The sequence below is a fragment of the Phyllobates terribilis genome, unplaced genomic scaffold, assembly GCF_046119375.1.
Source record: "Phyllobates terribilis strain yellow unplaced genomic scaffold, ASM4611937v1 Scaffold_2__4_contigs__length_985480577, whole genome shotgun sequence".
Classification (NCBI taxonomy): Eukaryota; Metazoa; Chordata; class Amphibia; order Anura; family Dendrobatidae; genus Phyllobates; species Phyllobates terribilis.
The window spans coordinates 943,567,648-943,581,376 of NW_027362762.1; the positions used below are offsets into that span (position 1 = coordinate 943,567,648).

Consider the following 13,729-nt stretch of genomic DNA (forward strand, 5'->3'; position numbering starts at 1 on the left):
TATAAAATGTGTTGTTGTTGTAATAATAATAATAATATATTCCGGCCCTCACTTCTTGGGTGAAGTGTGCAGATTGCAATTGGATTTTAGCATGAGAAGGTTGTGACCAAAGGACGGACACAAGTGTGGGAGCCTTCTAGAAGGCTGGAGCTTGGTTAGTGGGTTGGATGCCATGACTGTGTTAGACAGATCCGCATGGGATGTACTAAGATGGCGACAAGCTCGGTGGTTAGCTATGAAGCATATGGCCTCGCCATCTGGTGGGAAGGTGAAGTGGACAAGCAGTGACGTGTTACTTGTTGGTTAAAGTTCTGCGGGAGAAGGTTCCTGGTGATAGTTATAGTATTGCATTGTTACTAAAAAATAAGGCCGCCTTATTGAAAGAGAACTATTGTAACTAAAGTTAACTTATTTTTAAGTTTCCTGGTGTCAAGACGTCTTGGTGAGGGAACCCGATCCCTTCAGCCGCAAGGGTGAGTGATCCTAAATGAGGAGTTTCACCACACTTTCCCGGTTCTTATGAGTATATGCTGCAAAGAGCCAATTACGTCTGGTCAGTAAACTCTGGAAAGGCCAGTAGTGCCCGTCAATAGTCATGTCATGGAGGCCTAAAAGAAGAGGAAGGAAAATTGCTTCTCTCAGAGAAAAAGTTTCTTGTAAGTGCCTTGGTGTTATTGTTTATTGTCCCTGTGACTACAACGCATCAGTACAGGATTTGCTGTATGGTCTGCAGTGATAACTGACCACTGTTCAGGCCATACTGAACATACAAGCTTTAGATGTGCATAAAAGCAACTTTAATATATAAGGGGTACCCTGGCTTTAAACTTGATTTGTGTGTGTGTATAGTACACAATATCAGATTGATCATGCTACTGTATATATGCACTGATCTTTAAATAAGGTGCTGCATTAGTGTTCTGAACTTGGCACTGGTATTATATTTACATGGCGAGTATGGTACTGACTCTTCATTTGTGTACTGATCATATTATTGGTACTATATTTATGTAGTAAGCTTGGTACTGTTTTTTTGTACTTGGCCTGGTGCTATGTATGTGTATGTATATAAAATGCATGCGCTTGGTCCTATTTCTATGTACTGATCTTCATGCTGGTTCTGTATTTGTATGCTGATCTTCTTATTGGTACTATATTTATGTAGTGGGCTTGTTACTTGTGCTATATTTTAGATACTGAGCTTGGAATTGGAGCTGTATTTATATACCAAGCTTGGGCTCATTGTTTCATTCATTAACAACAAGCAGAAATCTTACGCACTACTGCAGTTAACAAGGATTTCTCCTCCTCATAAATGTCTGTTGCTTTTTTTGGCAGCTTTTCCAATTTCTGTTCATACATTTCTATAATCCACGCCTGCAGACATAGTACTGCTTGTATCTTAACCAGGAGAGAACTAGAGCAAAGTCAGGAATATGTCTCAACCACATACCTATTGTTCTGTTATCTAGTTCATAAGGATGTCATACAGGTGCATCTCACTAAATTAGAATATCATCAAAAAGTTAATTTATTTCAGTTCTTCAATACAAAAAGTGAAACTCATATATTATGTAGAGTCATTACACACAGAGGGATCTATTTCAAGTGTTTATTTCTGTTAATGTTGATGATTATGGCTTACAGCCAATGAAAACACAACAGTCATTATCTCAGTAAATTAGAATGCTTTATAACACCGGCTTGAAAAATGTTTTGAAAATCCAAAATGTTATCCTACTGAAATGTCTGTTCAGTAAATGCCCTCAGTACTTGGTCAGGGCTCCTTTTGCATCAATGCGGCAATGTGGCATGGAGGCGATCAGCCTGTGGCTGCTGAGGGGTTATGGAAGCCCAGGTGGCTTTGATAGCAGCCTTCAGCTCGTCTGCATTGTTGGGTCTGGTGTCTCATCTTCCTCTTGACAATACCCCATAGATTCTCTATAATAGATTCTCTATGGGGTTAAGGTCAGGCGAGTTTGCTGCCAATCAAGCACAGTGATACTGTTGTGTGTAGACCAGGTATTGGTACCTTTGGCAGTGTGGACAGGGGCCAAGTCCTGCTGGAGAATGACATTTCCATCTCCAAAAAGCTTGTGGGCAGAGGGAAGCATGAAGTGCTGTAACATGTCCTGGTAGACGGCTGCGCTGACTATGGTCTTGATAAAACACAGTGGACCTACACCAGCAGATGACATGGCTCCCAAACCATCACTGATTGTGGAAACTTCACACTAGACCTCCAGCAGCTGATTGTGGCCTCTCCACTCTTCCTCCAGACTCTGGGACCTTGATTTCCAAATGAAAATTGGAATTATGGGACCTTGTGGAGTGTGTCAATGACTGCCTTCTGGACATCTGTCAAGTCAGCAGTCTTCCCCATAATTGTGGAGCCTACTGAAACAGACTAAGGGACCTTTTTTTAATGCTTAGGAAGCCTTTGCAGGTGTTTTTGTTAATTATTCTAATTTACTGAGATAATGACTTTTGTGTTTTCGTTGGCTGTAAGCCATAAACACTTGAAATAGATCATTCTGTTTGTAATGACTCTATATAATGAGTTTCACTTTTTGTATTGAACTGAAATAAGTTAACTTTTTGATGATATTCTAATTTAGTAAGAATCACTTGTATATTGATTCATGGGTTCCTACTGTCCTTTTCACTCTTGTGTTCATTGCTCTCAATGTAACATTGAACTTGGCTTTTTCTTATGGTCCCATAGATATTAAAGTAGTAGGATACATGCGTTACTACCTCCCCTCTTCAAATTTGGGAGACGCGTGACGTGACCCCCGTCCTTGGTATCGGGGTCCCAATAGTGTAACAGCATAAGATTAAATATTTATCACCTGTCCAGATCCTGACTACAATAGCATCATCTTTTTGTGCCGGTCAGAGTAGTATATGGATGTTCGAGGAAGGCGATGCCTCAGCCGAAACGCGTCATGAAAGATAGTTTTAGAATAAAAGCCATTGAGGATTATTTGCAACAGCGAGTGCTGCTCCTTCTAAGATAGAGAGAGAGATAGATATATCTATCTCTATCTCATACACCAGTATACCTTATCCACCCAACACGCGGCGTGCATGCTGCCGCTACTTAAATTTATTTTTCATGTTCTTACCAGACCGCAAAATGCAGACTAATGGCACAACACCTTTCTTGTCTTTCGGGGAACAAAACATCTTTGGTGGATCACCTGCAAATCCACCAACAACTGGCTCCGTATTTCCCCAGCCGCAGCCAAATGTCTTTAATGCATTCAAATGCTTAAACCCTCCGCTCCCAGCATCTCCGGCGACCATGGTGGAGGTATCACAGGCTGCCAGGACAACATCAATGGAGCAGACGGCTAATGGAGGTAGATGTCATCACAGGTCACCTCTATGTATTGTTACTTACACATTACATTTTAATGGATATTGCATTTTTCATTCTCTTCTTCTAGGTTCCTCTACTGGGGTATTTGTATTTCAAGGCATGGTAAGTACAGACGGGCTTCCAATATATAGATAGAGGAATATCAAAACATGGTCTCAAAGCTGCACCTTGAAGTATAGTTACACATGTCTTGAATTTGACCCCAAAAATCCCTCCTCTAATCTAAATCTTTGGAAATCTCCTTTGTTGTAGAAGAGAACTAATCGGCGCTGCCAGCAGGTGGCAGTATTATTGAGGGGTTGGTGGGGCATAGGGTGCTAATGAGCCGTTCTGACTCAGGGGCAACGAACTTAACCCTTTTCTTCTTTGGGGAAGGCTTATTTGATCTTCTGGTCCAGAGACTCCTCATGGGAGGAGATTAACATTTCATTGGTGGAGAGAACATGTCAGTCCGGATCATTGCGATCTCTCTATCTCCCTTTTTTTTTTTTTTTTATTACTCTTCAATATTGCAATTACAACACCAAGAAGGAAAAGTTGTGGAATTATGGATTTCACAGGATTGATCGACGTGTTAATGATAAGCAAACTTTGTTTCCACTGTTTCAGGGTTTGCAGATCGGATCGTGACTTTTCCTTCTTGGTGTTGCAATTTCAACGTTGAGGGGTTTATTTATTTTTTCTTTTGCCACTACCCTGGGGCCAACAATCAGGTATTGCAAATTAGTGGACTTCCCCCTTGCAGGGCGGGTGAGTACTATTTATGGTTGACACAAAGTAGAGATTGTGGCAGACACTTAAGGGATGTGTCTGGCAATGCATTTGGGATTCCTGTGGTCGGTACTGTATCCAGGGGGTTTGCTGCGATTTCAGTATAGGGTAGCCTCTGTGTCACACAGAAATCTGCAGCCGTATCCATATATAAGGGTGGTGTTGATGCAAATGATACCCAAAGTGAGTCTTTTTTGACTTCATGGGTGATACAGTATGTGGAGGACTGGGATTGGGACTTGAAGTCCTATAAAGATGTTTTCTAGTGCTGTGATATTTGAGACGTCATTGGGGGCTTCGGAAAACACCTTGAAGGGCAGAACACAAATGCGATATGTCACACATCCGGGAGGTCTTGTCTAGGAATGTGATACTCATGAATTTCACAATTCTCCTTTTTATTTTACATTAAAGACCCAACCTGACAACGTCCTAGGACAACAGTATGAATACAAGATCCGTCCCTGCATTGACCTGATTGACTCCCTGAGGTCCTTGGGGGTGGAGAAGGATCTGGGATTACCAGTGATCGCTGTGATCGGGGATCAGAGTTCTGGGAAAAGTTCAGTTCTGGAGGCTTTGTCTGGAGTCAATCTTCCCAGAGGCAGCGGTGAGAGACGGGTCACCGATTTATATGTGGATGGGATTTTATAATACACATAATAAAAATGATATATAATGTAAAAGAGAAGATAATAATATAAATATATACAGTGTAAAATATATATATCTTTTTCTTTTACATACACACATAAATGTGTATATATATTTAATTTTTCTTGTTCTTCTTCCACCACATTCCTGGTAGAGGGAACGTTTCTATACAAGGTGCAGCGGTTGCAGTCGCTCCTGGGACTTAGAGCCTGTAAACCAATATTATAAATGTCACATGCTAGGTGGATGTACTTATAGCTTTTGCATTGGGGCCCAAAAACTATAAAGAGTAACTGTTGCTCTATTGTTTTTTCCCCCCTATAAATCAATAGTACACATAAAAATAATAAACTTTGTAATAGAATTAGATTTCTCTCATAAGATATTTCTCCTCCTGGGCTGATCATTTATTCTCAATTCAGGGGTAAAGTCTATATTCAGTGTAGACAGATGTTACCGTTACTGAGTTAGGAGGTGTCAGTTGGTGCCTATAAGACTCTATAGAGACTTGTAACTGTCGTTTCAGGAGAAGATTTTAGTGTCAACCTCTAGCTCCTCCCTTCTCCATCGAACTTTATAAGCACCAACTGTCACTGCAGACACAGTAGAGGGAAAATCTGTGGTTTTGCAACTTTTTCACCCATTCTAATGAATGGAGAGTGGTAAGAACTCATGCAAATAAAAAAAAAAAAAAAAGCACTTTACTGGCCATTTAATACTCTATATAGGCTGACTTTGGAGTTTTACATTGGGATGACTGGTGAGAAGTACAGAAAATCCACTGCCCCTTCCATGATTGCTTCTTCATATCATGGGGTTTTCAATGTCCAAGTCATCCTAGCAAAGGTCAGAGAGGCCCCATTTGTTTTCCCAATGTTCCATTAAAATATTATCCCAAGACCAGAAAAAAAATCCATACTTTTTCTTGTGGTTCTGTAAGACTAAAGGGTTTATTTTGGACTTGCCCAACCAGGAAAGACTATAAACAGGTCTTCAAGATGTGACTCCATTTGTTGGCGAAACCTTTCTGTAGGCGAGTCTGTATAAAACTCTAACAGTCGCGTGCTTGGGGTGATAAGAGGCCTTAAGGGTCTTCTACAAAAGCAAACTTTTGAGTTCTTCTATTTTGCTCATTTTCTCAAACTGCCAATTCACAAAAAATTCTTTGAACAAGTTGGAATTTTTCCTGCCGGCACCTATTGATTACCAAAAGGGAGTAAAATTGTCCTCATCCAACAACAGTAATTTCCCCAATATCCTATTGTAATTAGCTGGACGGAGTCATTGAGGGTCCTAGATGAATGTCGCTGCCCAGAAAAAGAATTCTCGAAACGTGTACTAAACTGGAAACTATTGTCTTGGCTGGAAAGCGTAATTGTAATAATTGCACATTATATAAAATACTAGCAGAAACATTTATTGTAATTATTTCTGATCTTTCATACAGGCATTGTGACAAGATGCCCGCTTGTACTCAAGTTGAAGAAATCCAAAAAGGATTCCCCTTGGAAAGGCAAAATATGCTATCGAGACCAAGAAGTAGAGCCAAAAAATCCCGGGGAAGTGGAAAAGGAGATCCGGAAAGGTAATGATTTAGGGACGGCCATGAAATGTCCACATGTTTATCGGATAGTCTTCAACCTGTGATGTAGCTATAGAGAGGGCAGGGGTGACTATCATAAGTAGGTCCTGGAGCCTCGGTTAAGTGGGGGGGTGCTACACATTTTGAATTCGGACCCAGAAATATTAGGTTACCCCTTTTTTGACTTTAATGGAATCCTATATTTGATTAGACTTGTTTTAGCCTGAAACGTGTAGGAAACTACATCATGCTTGGATTTATGTGAGTGACGATTTTTACAATACTGAAACTTAAATATTTTAATCAAGAGTCGGCTGGAAAATCTTTGTTTTACGTCTCCACACATCCTTATTTTTTTTATGGGGTAACATCTTGTTCTGATGGGGTATCTCTTGAGGGGATCAAACAGTTTAGTGTTTACTGCTGCGGATGTAGTAGAACAAGAAGCGAGTTTGGTGACTCATTTTAGAAGGCACAAAATGCTTGATTTCACATCACGGGTGAGACACGGAATCTTGGTAGTTTCAAGATGACACGGTTACGTAACAATGCAGAATAAATAACTAAAGAACAATAGTGTATTCTTCTACGTCAGGGACATGTTCTTCCCTGGGGCCAAACCCAGGACTTGTACATACTTTTGGTCTTTTCTGTGGTGACATACGGATGTGAAACCTGAACGAGACAGAAGAAGAATCGATGTTTTCGAAATGTGGTGCTGGAGAAGGATGTTATCAATGCCATGGATGGAAAGAATAATGAACCAATTAAGCATGTCGTTCACCAAGCTACCACTTGCCTACTGTGGACACATCATACGAAGAGAGCAATCACGGGAGAGAGAGATCCTGGCCTGAAGAATAGAAGGAACAAGGCCAAGAGGAAGACCAGCAACCTGATGGCTTGATACTGTCAAGATAACGGTGGGGAAGACCCTGGAGGACCTGTCTAGGCTTGCACCAGATCTATCTTCCTACATATTGTTCATCCATCAAGTTGCCATGGATCGAGAGAGAGCTTTCCTAATACCTTCCAATAGATTTTAATCTCCTGTGCCCTCCCTCAAGAAACTTCTTTTCTTTGGTCTCAGTCTGTAAGGTTGGTCTTTTTCTTCCATCTCAGTCTGTTACACTATGACCCTTCTCCCTGGGGGCCAAATTTACTTCTCCCTAAGCGTTAATCTCAATGCGTCCTAGCTGCCATGTCACACTCTCTTAAATCCCTGATTTCAAGGCACTTTTCGTTTTCCAGTCAGCTGTGTCTTCTTCTCGACACAGTGTACTTATATGGCCGCATTTTGCTTTATTAGACTCTAAGCCTAAAGAATCTCGGCACACTATCATTCCCTTACCAGGGACAGCTCCATCGAGACTCCAGGAAATCAGACCTCCTGTATAACCTCTGGGTACTTATTACAGAACTGGTACTTACCACAGTCCTGACTGAATCCAGCTAAAGGCTCACCCTGGGCTGAACTCATCCGACCCTTGTACCCCCTAGGGACATTTGCGCCTCAATACGCTCCATTGAATGCTAGCCAAATACAGGCTGACAAAACTCTTAACCAATTCAGAGGTGACCTGCACAGAACACTTGCAGACCACTTTTCTCTTTGCCAAACCTCCCTAGTTCCGAATACTTATGCACATTCCTAGTAATGAACTCACCATCTTTGTGAAGAAGGTCCATATACACTGTGTGAAATTCCTTATCCCCCTTCTACAAGCCGGCTTCATATTTCCATATCTCCAGCCGTCCATCAATCCTCAACAGACCTACCACTCCAGCCCACAACCCACCACCGATCCCGATGTCCTGGCTAGTACCATCCTTCTGCACAATGCAACTCCTTCCAGATTCAATGGACTCCCTCCAAACTGTTAATTGTTACTCAGCTACTTAGCGTATGTTCGTGCTATGGGGAATTGTTTGATGGTTGTATCCATTTTTTTGGTGCCTTACAAAGCTCATATGTTCTTGTAGCCCAAGACTATATGGCAGGTTCTGGCAATGCAGTCAGCCAAGAGCTCATTACCCTGGAAGTGGAATCTCCAAATGTCCCAGACCTGACACTGCTCGATCTTCCTGGAATAACAAGAGTTGCTTTGCCCAACCAACCTCCAGATATTGGACAGCAGGTATGCTAAGTGTGTATTTATAAAACTTACCAACTTTGGAGAATAGTCATGCAGGTTTTTACAATAGCTCTGTTTTGCCATAACTGCATCCTGGGGATACAGATAGTCGTAAGTGCTGCCTTGCTTGGTAGATTTGTCAACTCCCCTATGACTCCTGAAGCTCTCGTCTAATACAAGGAGAGTTGGCAAGTAGGGCTTAAAAGATATTTCACTCCCTACATGCCCGATGACTCGGGGAGCTGTGACTCTGTGTTAAAGTTACACAAAAATTGAGGATCGTCCAGACCATAGAACCACCCTATATTAATTTTGCATAACCTATGAGGGCACAATAAGAGGGTGTCTGAACCGGGAAAATCCTATTAATAATAATGGTGGAGAGGGGGACCCTATTGGGATAATGGCACCCTATGTCTGATAAATATCATCTGAACACGACCCTTTCCTGAGACTGACTAAGGCGGATATGCCATCTCTACTTAAATTTTCTCCCAGTTGGGCAATCTTTTAACACTGCCCTATGACCAAACTCATTAAAAGAAGCAAAACCTACAAAAGACAAAAAATATATCTCATACCCAACCATCATAATATATAAATGTAAAGCAAAGTTGCCTCAGTTCACATTGCTTGGTTTTTTGTCTTGTTTGCATTCTGTGCAATTTAAGGGTGTGGCATCCCCTTTGTTGAGCTGATTAGTATATATGTAGCTTACCACGGGCCTAGGTGGTCTGAAGTTCGGACCGGGTCCCATTTGTCTACCCTTTTATATGCATTACTTCAACTTTGATATACAGTAAGGTTTTTAATATAGACAGTGTAGGTACCGTCCCAATTTAGGGTCACCTTGCCGCTGGTGGGACGGCTTGTATACTTTTTTTGATCAAAAATAGTTCACTAAGTACCCTATATTTCATATGCAACTTTGCTTTACATTTATATATAATAATGGTAGGGTATGAGATATATTTTTTGTCTTTTGTAGGTTTTGCTAGTGTGAATATGCTCCTATTTCTTGCATGTGTACCATCTTAGACCTCAGTTCACATTGCTTGGTTTTTTTCAAACTCATTAAAAGTTGGCAGACTGGTCTATACTGTATACATGTTTAACGTAACTCTTCTGATATTTTTATTTGTTTTTCATAGATCAAGAGGATGATAAAGAAGTACATAGAACGACAGGAGACCATCAATTTGGCCGTGGTTCCTAGCAATGTGGACATCGCCACCACTGAAGCTCTAGAAATGGCTCGAGAGGTGGATCCTAGCGGAGAGCGGACACTAGGTAATTATGGTATAAGCGGCAGATATCCTATTGGTGATGCCTCTGATGGTGTTACCTACCATTTTCTTTATGACTAGGAAAGTTAATTGTCTCCAAATGATACATACATACATACATACATACATGACTCTTTGGGACAGAAATGAATGGACATAGACAGCTTCTTCATGATCACTACGGAATTTTGCTATCTGTAGGTGGTGACATTCAAGATGGATCTTCCATGATGCAAACATTTTTTTTCTTTACATGTGTTTCTTTTGAATGAAAAATTGGTTGTAGGAAGACAGTTCCTTTAAAACTTTTTTTTCTTTTCTTACTATCTCTATTTTGGAGAGGAGCTGGGGCACAGTAAGTGTCTGCCTGTAGAGGTGACAAACCTTTTAGTATAATGAAGTGAGCTTTATCATTTCGGTCTCTTCCTATGCAGAGCACAACAGCCAATGGCAAATTCTATCTTGGCTGGTGTGCTCTGCGTAGGTGGCAACAGCATTGAATTCTGTGCACTGCACTTTTGCAACTTTTGTGAGGGGAGAGACTAGGACTTGTTAGGAGAGGTAGGGTAAGGGTTAGATCTACAGTAAGGGTTTGAGCTAGGGTTATGGTTAGTGTAAAATAGTCGAATAAAAGCATAAAAAGTTAAACTTTTTATTTTATTCTGTGTTACATATGATCTTTTTGATTACTTTTTATTCCACTTTTAGGGGAAGTAGATTTAAAAAAAAAAAAAAAAAAAAGTTCTTAAAAAGGGTCATTTTCTAAAAATTTCTTTTAACGTGAAATCTGTTTATATCCGCTCTTGCTTGAGGCTGCAGCAAGGCGAAGTGTTGTCACTGAGACCTCGTGGGTGTAAATCACTAATTACATCAATGTTCACATATATCGCAGGCAAGATGTAGATATTGGTGTGGCTGGCGATTCTCCATTGCTCAATTCCATAAAGCACTATATAGATGACCTGTCATTATCTAATCACAATTCTTTCCCAGGGATCCTGACTAAGCCGGATTTAGTTGACAAAGGATCTGAACCAGATGTTGTAAGTGTCGTCCGAAATCTGGTGTACACCCTTAAGAAAGGCTTCATGATAGTGAAGTGTCGGGGGCAGAGTGAGATCCAGAGCAACACCTCCCTGGAGACCGCCATACAAAATGAGCAAGCTTTCTTCAAGGACCATGAACATTTCGGGTAAAATGCAAAATATATATATATATATATATATATATATATATATATATATATATATATATATATATATATATATATATATATATATATATATATATATATATATATATATATATATATATATATATATATATATATATATATATATATATATATATATATATATATATATATATATATATATATATATATATATTTAATCTCAGCCCGGCCCTTCATCTATCATTATCAGTGCAATGTTAGCAAAACTTGGCTGTACAGATGTAATAGTTGCATCTTCTCAAGGATCCCTCTGCCATTCTTACCAATGTCCAACATCAGGGCATTTTTAAAGGGGGTTTTTCTTTTTACGGAAAAAAACTGTTCCCTGACTGCAGTTTGTTTTACTCGCCTTCCCCGGCTCTGAGTCTCCACCACTGCACCTGGTGTTTGTCATTGTCAACAGCACTGACCTCCTGCTGTTGCTCTTCCTGCTGTTGCTCTTCCTGCTGTTGCTCCTCTTTAATCTTCATGTCTGAGGTGAAATGTGTCGCAGAGTGCATCTTCTTACAGTCACCACTGTACTTACGAGAGCTTCAATCAGCAAGATATCTTGAGTAAACAGTATTTACTTCATACTGGTTAAACATCAGGATACAATTCAGTGTCACACAGTCCGTGTGCTGCTTACATAACACATTCAGGAAAGACAAAAAAACAACAACACAGGAAGTTAAAAAACAACCAACAATTGAGAGCTTTCCTCCCACCATAACCGCAAGCATATAACTTTACACACTATCGCCATCTGCTGTCTGGTTAGTATAAAGTCCCCCTTTCACTTATAATAAGTCCTAATCTGTTGTATATTCCAACAAAATGTAATCATACAAACTGTGGAACCTCTTTGTACGAAATGCCATGTTCATTTTCAGGGTTCTTCTGGAAGAGCAACGTGCTACAATTCCTTTGCTGGCAGAGAAACTTACTGTTGAACTCATTGGACATATTTCTGTAAGTCATACTTCTGACAATAGGCCATCTATGTTTTAAAAGATGGGGGTCTGATCATATTCCCCTTCAGACCATGAAGTTTGCTGCACTGTGAGTGACTGTGACCACTAAGCTCTGCGCCTCTCAGTGAGAAAATAACTATTCGTCTTGTCTGCGAGTATCTGTGAAATTTCAGGAGGACATAGCGCACCAGTTATAACCAGCTGCTCTCTTTTCCACCTCTCCCCATAGACTTCTAGGGGTAGCAGCTGTAACCCTAGGTGCTAGTGATGACTTTTCGCAAGATCTCCATCTACAAATGTGGGATTTGGTACAAGTAGAAGATTGGCCCAATGGGTATGAGGGAAGAGGTATTTGTAATCTATTAATTTCTTTGTATTGTTTAGAGAACTATACCCAGCCTGGAGAGTCAAATCAAAACCAAACTACAGGAGGCAGAGAAAAAAGTGAAGATGATCCGGCGCAGGCGTCCCGGAGACTGAGACAGAGAAGCTGTTATTTCTTATAGATGTAAGATCCGTGTGAGCGGAGTTTATAAACAGTAATATATCCTATATACTCCAGCTCTCACTGCGGATTTACCATTTTATTAAATTTCTATTGTCTCCACAGAGAATCAGGAATTTTGTCGAAGGCATCATTCAAGTCATACAAGGAGAAGAGGAAGTTGCAGACAAACAGTTGAAAGCTTTCACCAACATCCGAAAAAAATTCTACAACTGGGAAAAGACCTGAAGCGATCCGCCGTTGAATGTAGGTATAGATCATAAAATGCAGAATTAAGCGTGCCCCACCCGAATACCCTGATGTTTGTAGGAAGGGACGTATGACGGACAACTATTGCTAAAGAGACTTGTGTGGAAGTCTGCTTCTGTGTAAGGCAAACTGTAGAGTGTTGAAACCGCCAAGCACATCGCCTCTCCTGTGAGCAAAATCATCGAAAGTGATATCCATCTTTAGAGGAGAAGCTCTCTACCACCATGGGCCTTTACACCATACTGGGACAACCCCACCCAAACTATCCCCTTACAGGATCCTAAGGGTGTGTTGGGGCCTTCAACAAATTGGATCCAACCATCCATAGTGACCATAAAGATTGGTTTGCTGATCTCTATTTTGGCTCATAGAAGAGGGGCTCCAAGGCTTTTGTCCGCCAGAGGGCCACAAACAAACCATTTTGCATATGTAAAAACTAGATCTTGTCTTTTTAATAACTTTTTTTTTTTTTTTCAAATTTTGATCAATCCATTGCCTTCCAGTCCCACAGGAATTAAAAATGACATTACTGTGTATGAGAACAAAACATCGTGGCCGGGAACTTACAGGATTTGTCAACTACAAAACATTTGAAAAACCTTGCAAGGAATCAAATCCAGGCGTTCGAGGAGCCAGCCATGGACAAGCTGAATGAAGTCACAGGTAGGTCACAGACAAAAGTGTCTGGACAACGGTGGATAAGAGAGGAGGGATAGGGGTGACCACTGCCCTCTAAATAATTATTTGCTCAATTGTCCTTGAACTACAAAAATTAAAGATTTTATGATCTTGCCATAAGAGTGATTTATGCTGTAGGGACAGAGCGTCTTGTACTTCTCTCGGAAAAATGATCTGTCTCATTCTGCAACGAAAAAGCTATATGTAGGAACTGTATCAAAAGAATAAACATTTAAATTTAAAATACCTCATCTCTGTCTGCCTTAATAGGGGGACACATTAGATTGTTGGTTAGAA

The 13,729-nt window shown here is 40.5% G+C and overlaps 1 protein-coding gene across 1 annotated transcript in view; it reads left to right on the forward strand.

Annotated features, from left to right (window-relative positions):
- Positions 1 to 508: 508 nt before the first annotated feature.
- The window catches only part of LOC141248249 (interferon-induced GTP-binding protein Mx2-like), a 21,030-nt gene continuing 7,809 nt past the window's right edge, over positions 509 to 13,729 (forward strand). The window contains 16 exon segments of the mRNA XM_073669336.1: positions 509 to 656; positions 3,132 to 3,365; positions 3,453 to 3,487; positions 4,571 to 4,766; positions 6,258 to 6,395; positions 8,376 to 8,530; positions 9,679 to 9,817; positions 10,807 to 11,005; positions 11,920 to 11,998; positions 12,385 to 12,456; positions 12,458 to 12,508; positions 12,611 to 12,722; positions 12,725 to 12,751; positions 13,258 to 13,349; positions 13,351 to 13,417; positions 13,703 to 13,722. Coding sequence (XP_073525437.1) covers positions 596 to 656; positions 3,132 to 3,365; positions 3,453 to 3,487; positions 4,571 to 4,766; positions 6,258 to 6,395; positions 8,376 to 8,530; positions 9,679 to 9,817; positions 10,807 to 11,005; positions 11,920 to 11,998; positions 12,385 to 12,456; positions 12,458 to 12,508; positions 12,611 to 12,722; positions 12,725 to 12,751; positions 13,258 to 13,349; positions 13,351 to 13,417; positions 13,703 to 13,722 — 1,677 coding nt within the window. The 5' untranslated portion in view covers positions 509 to 595.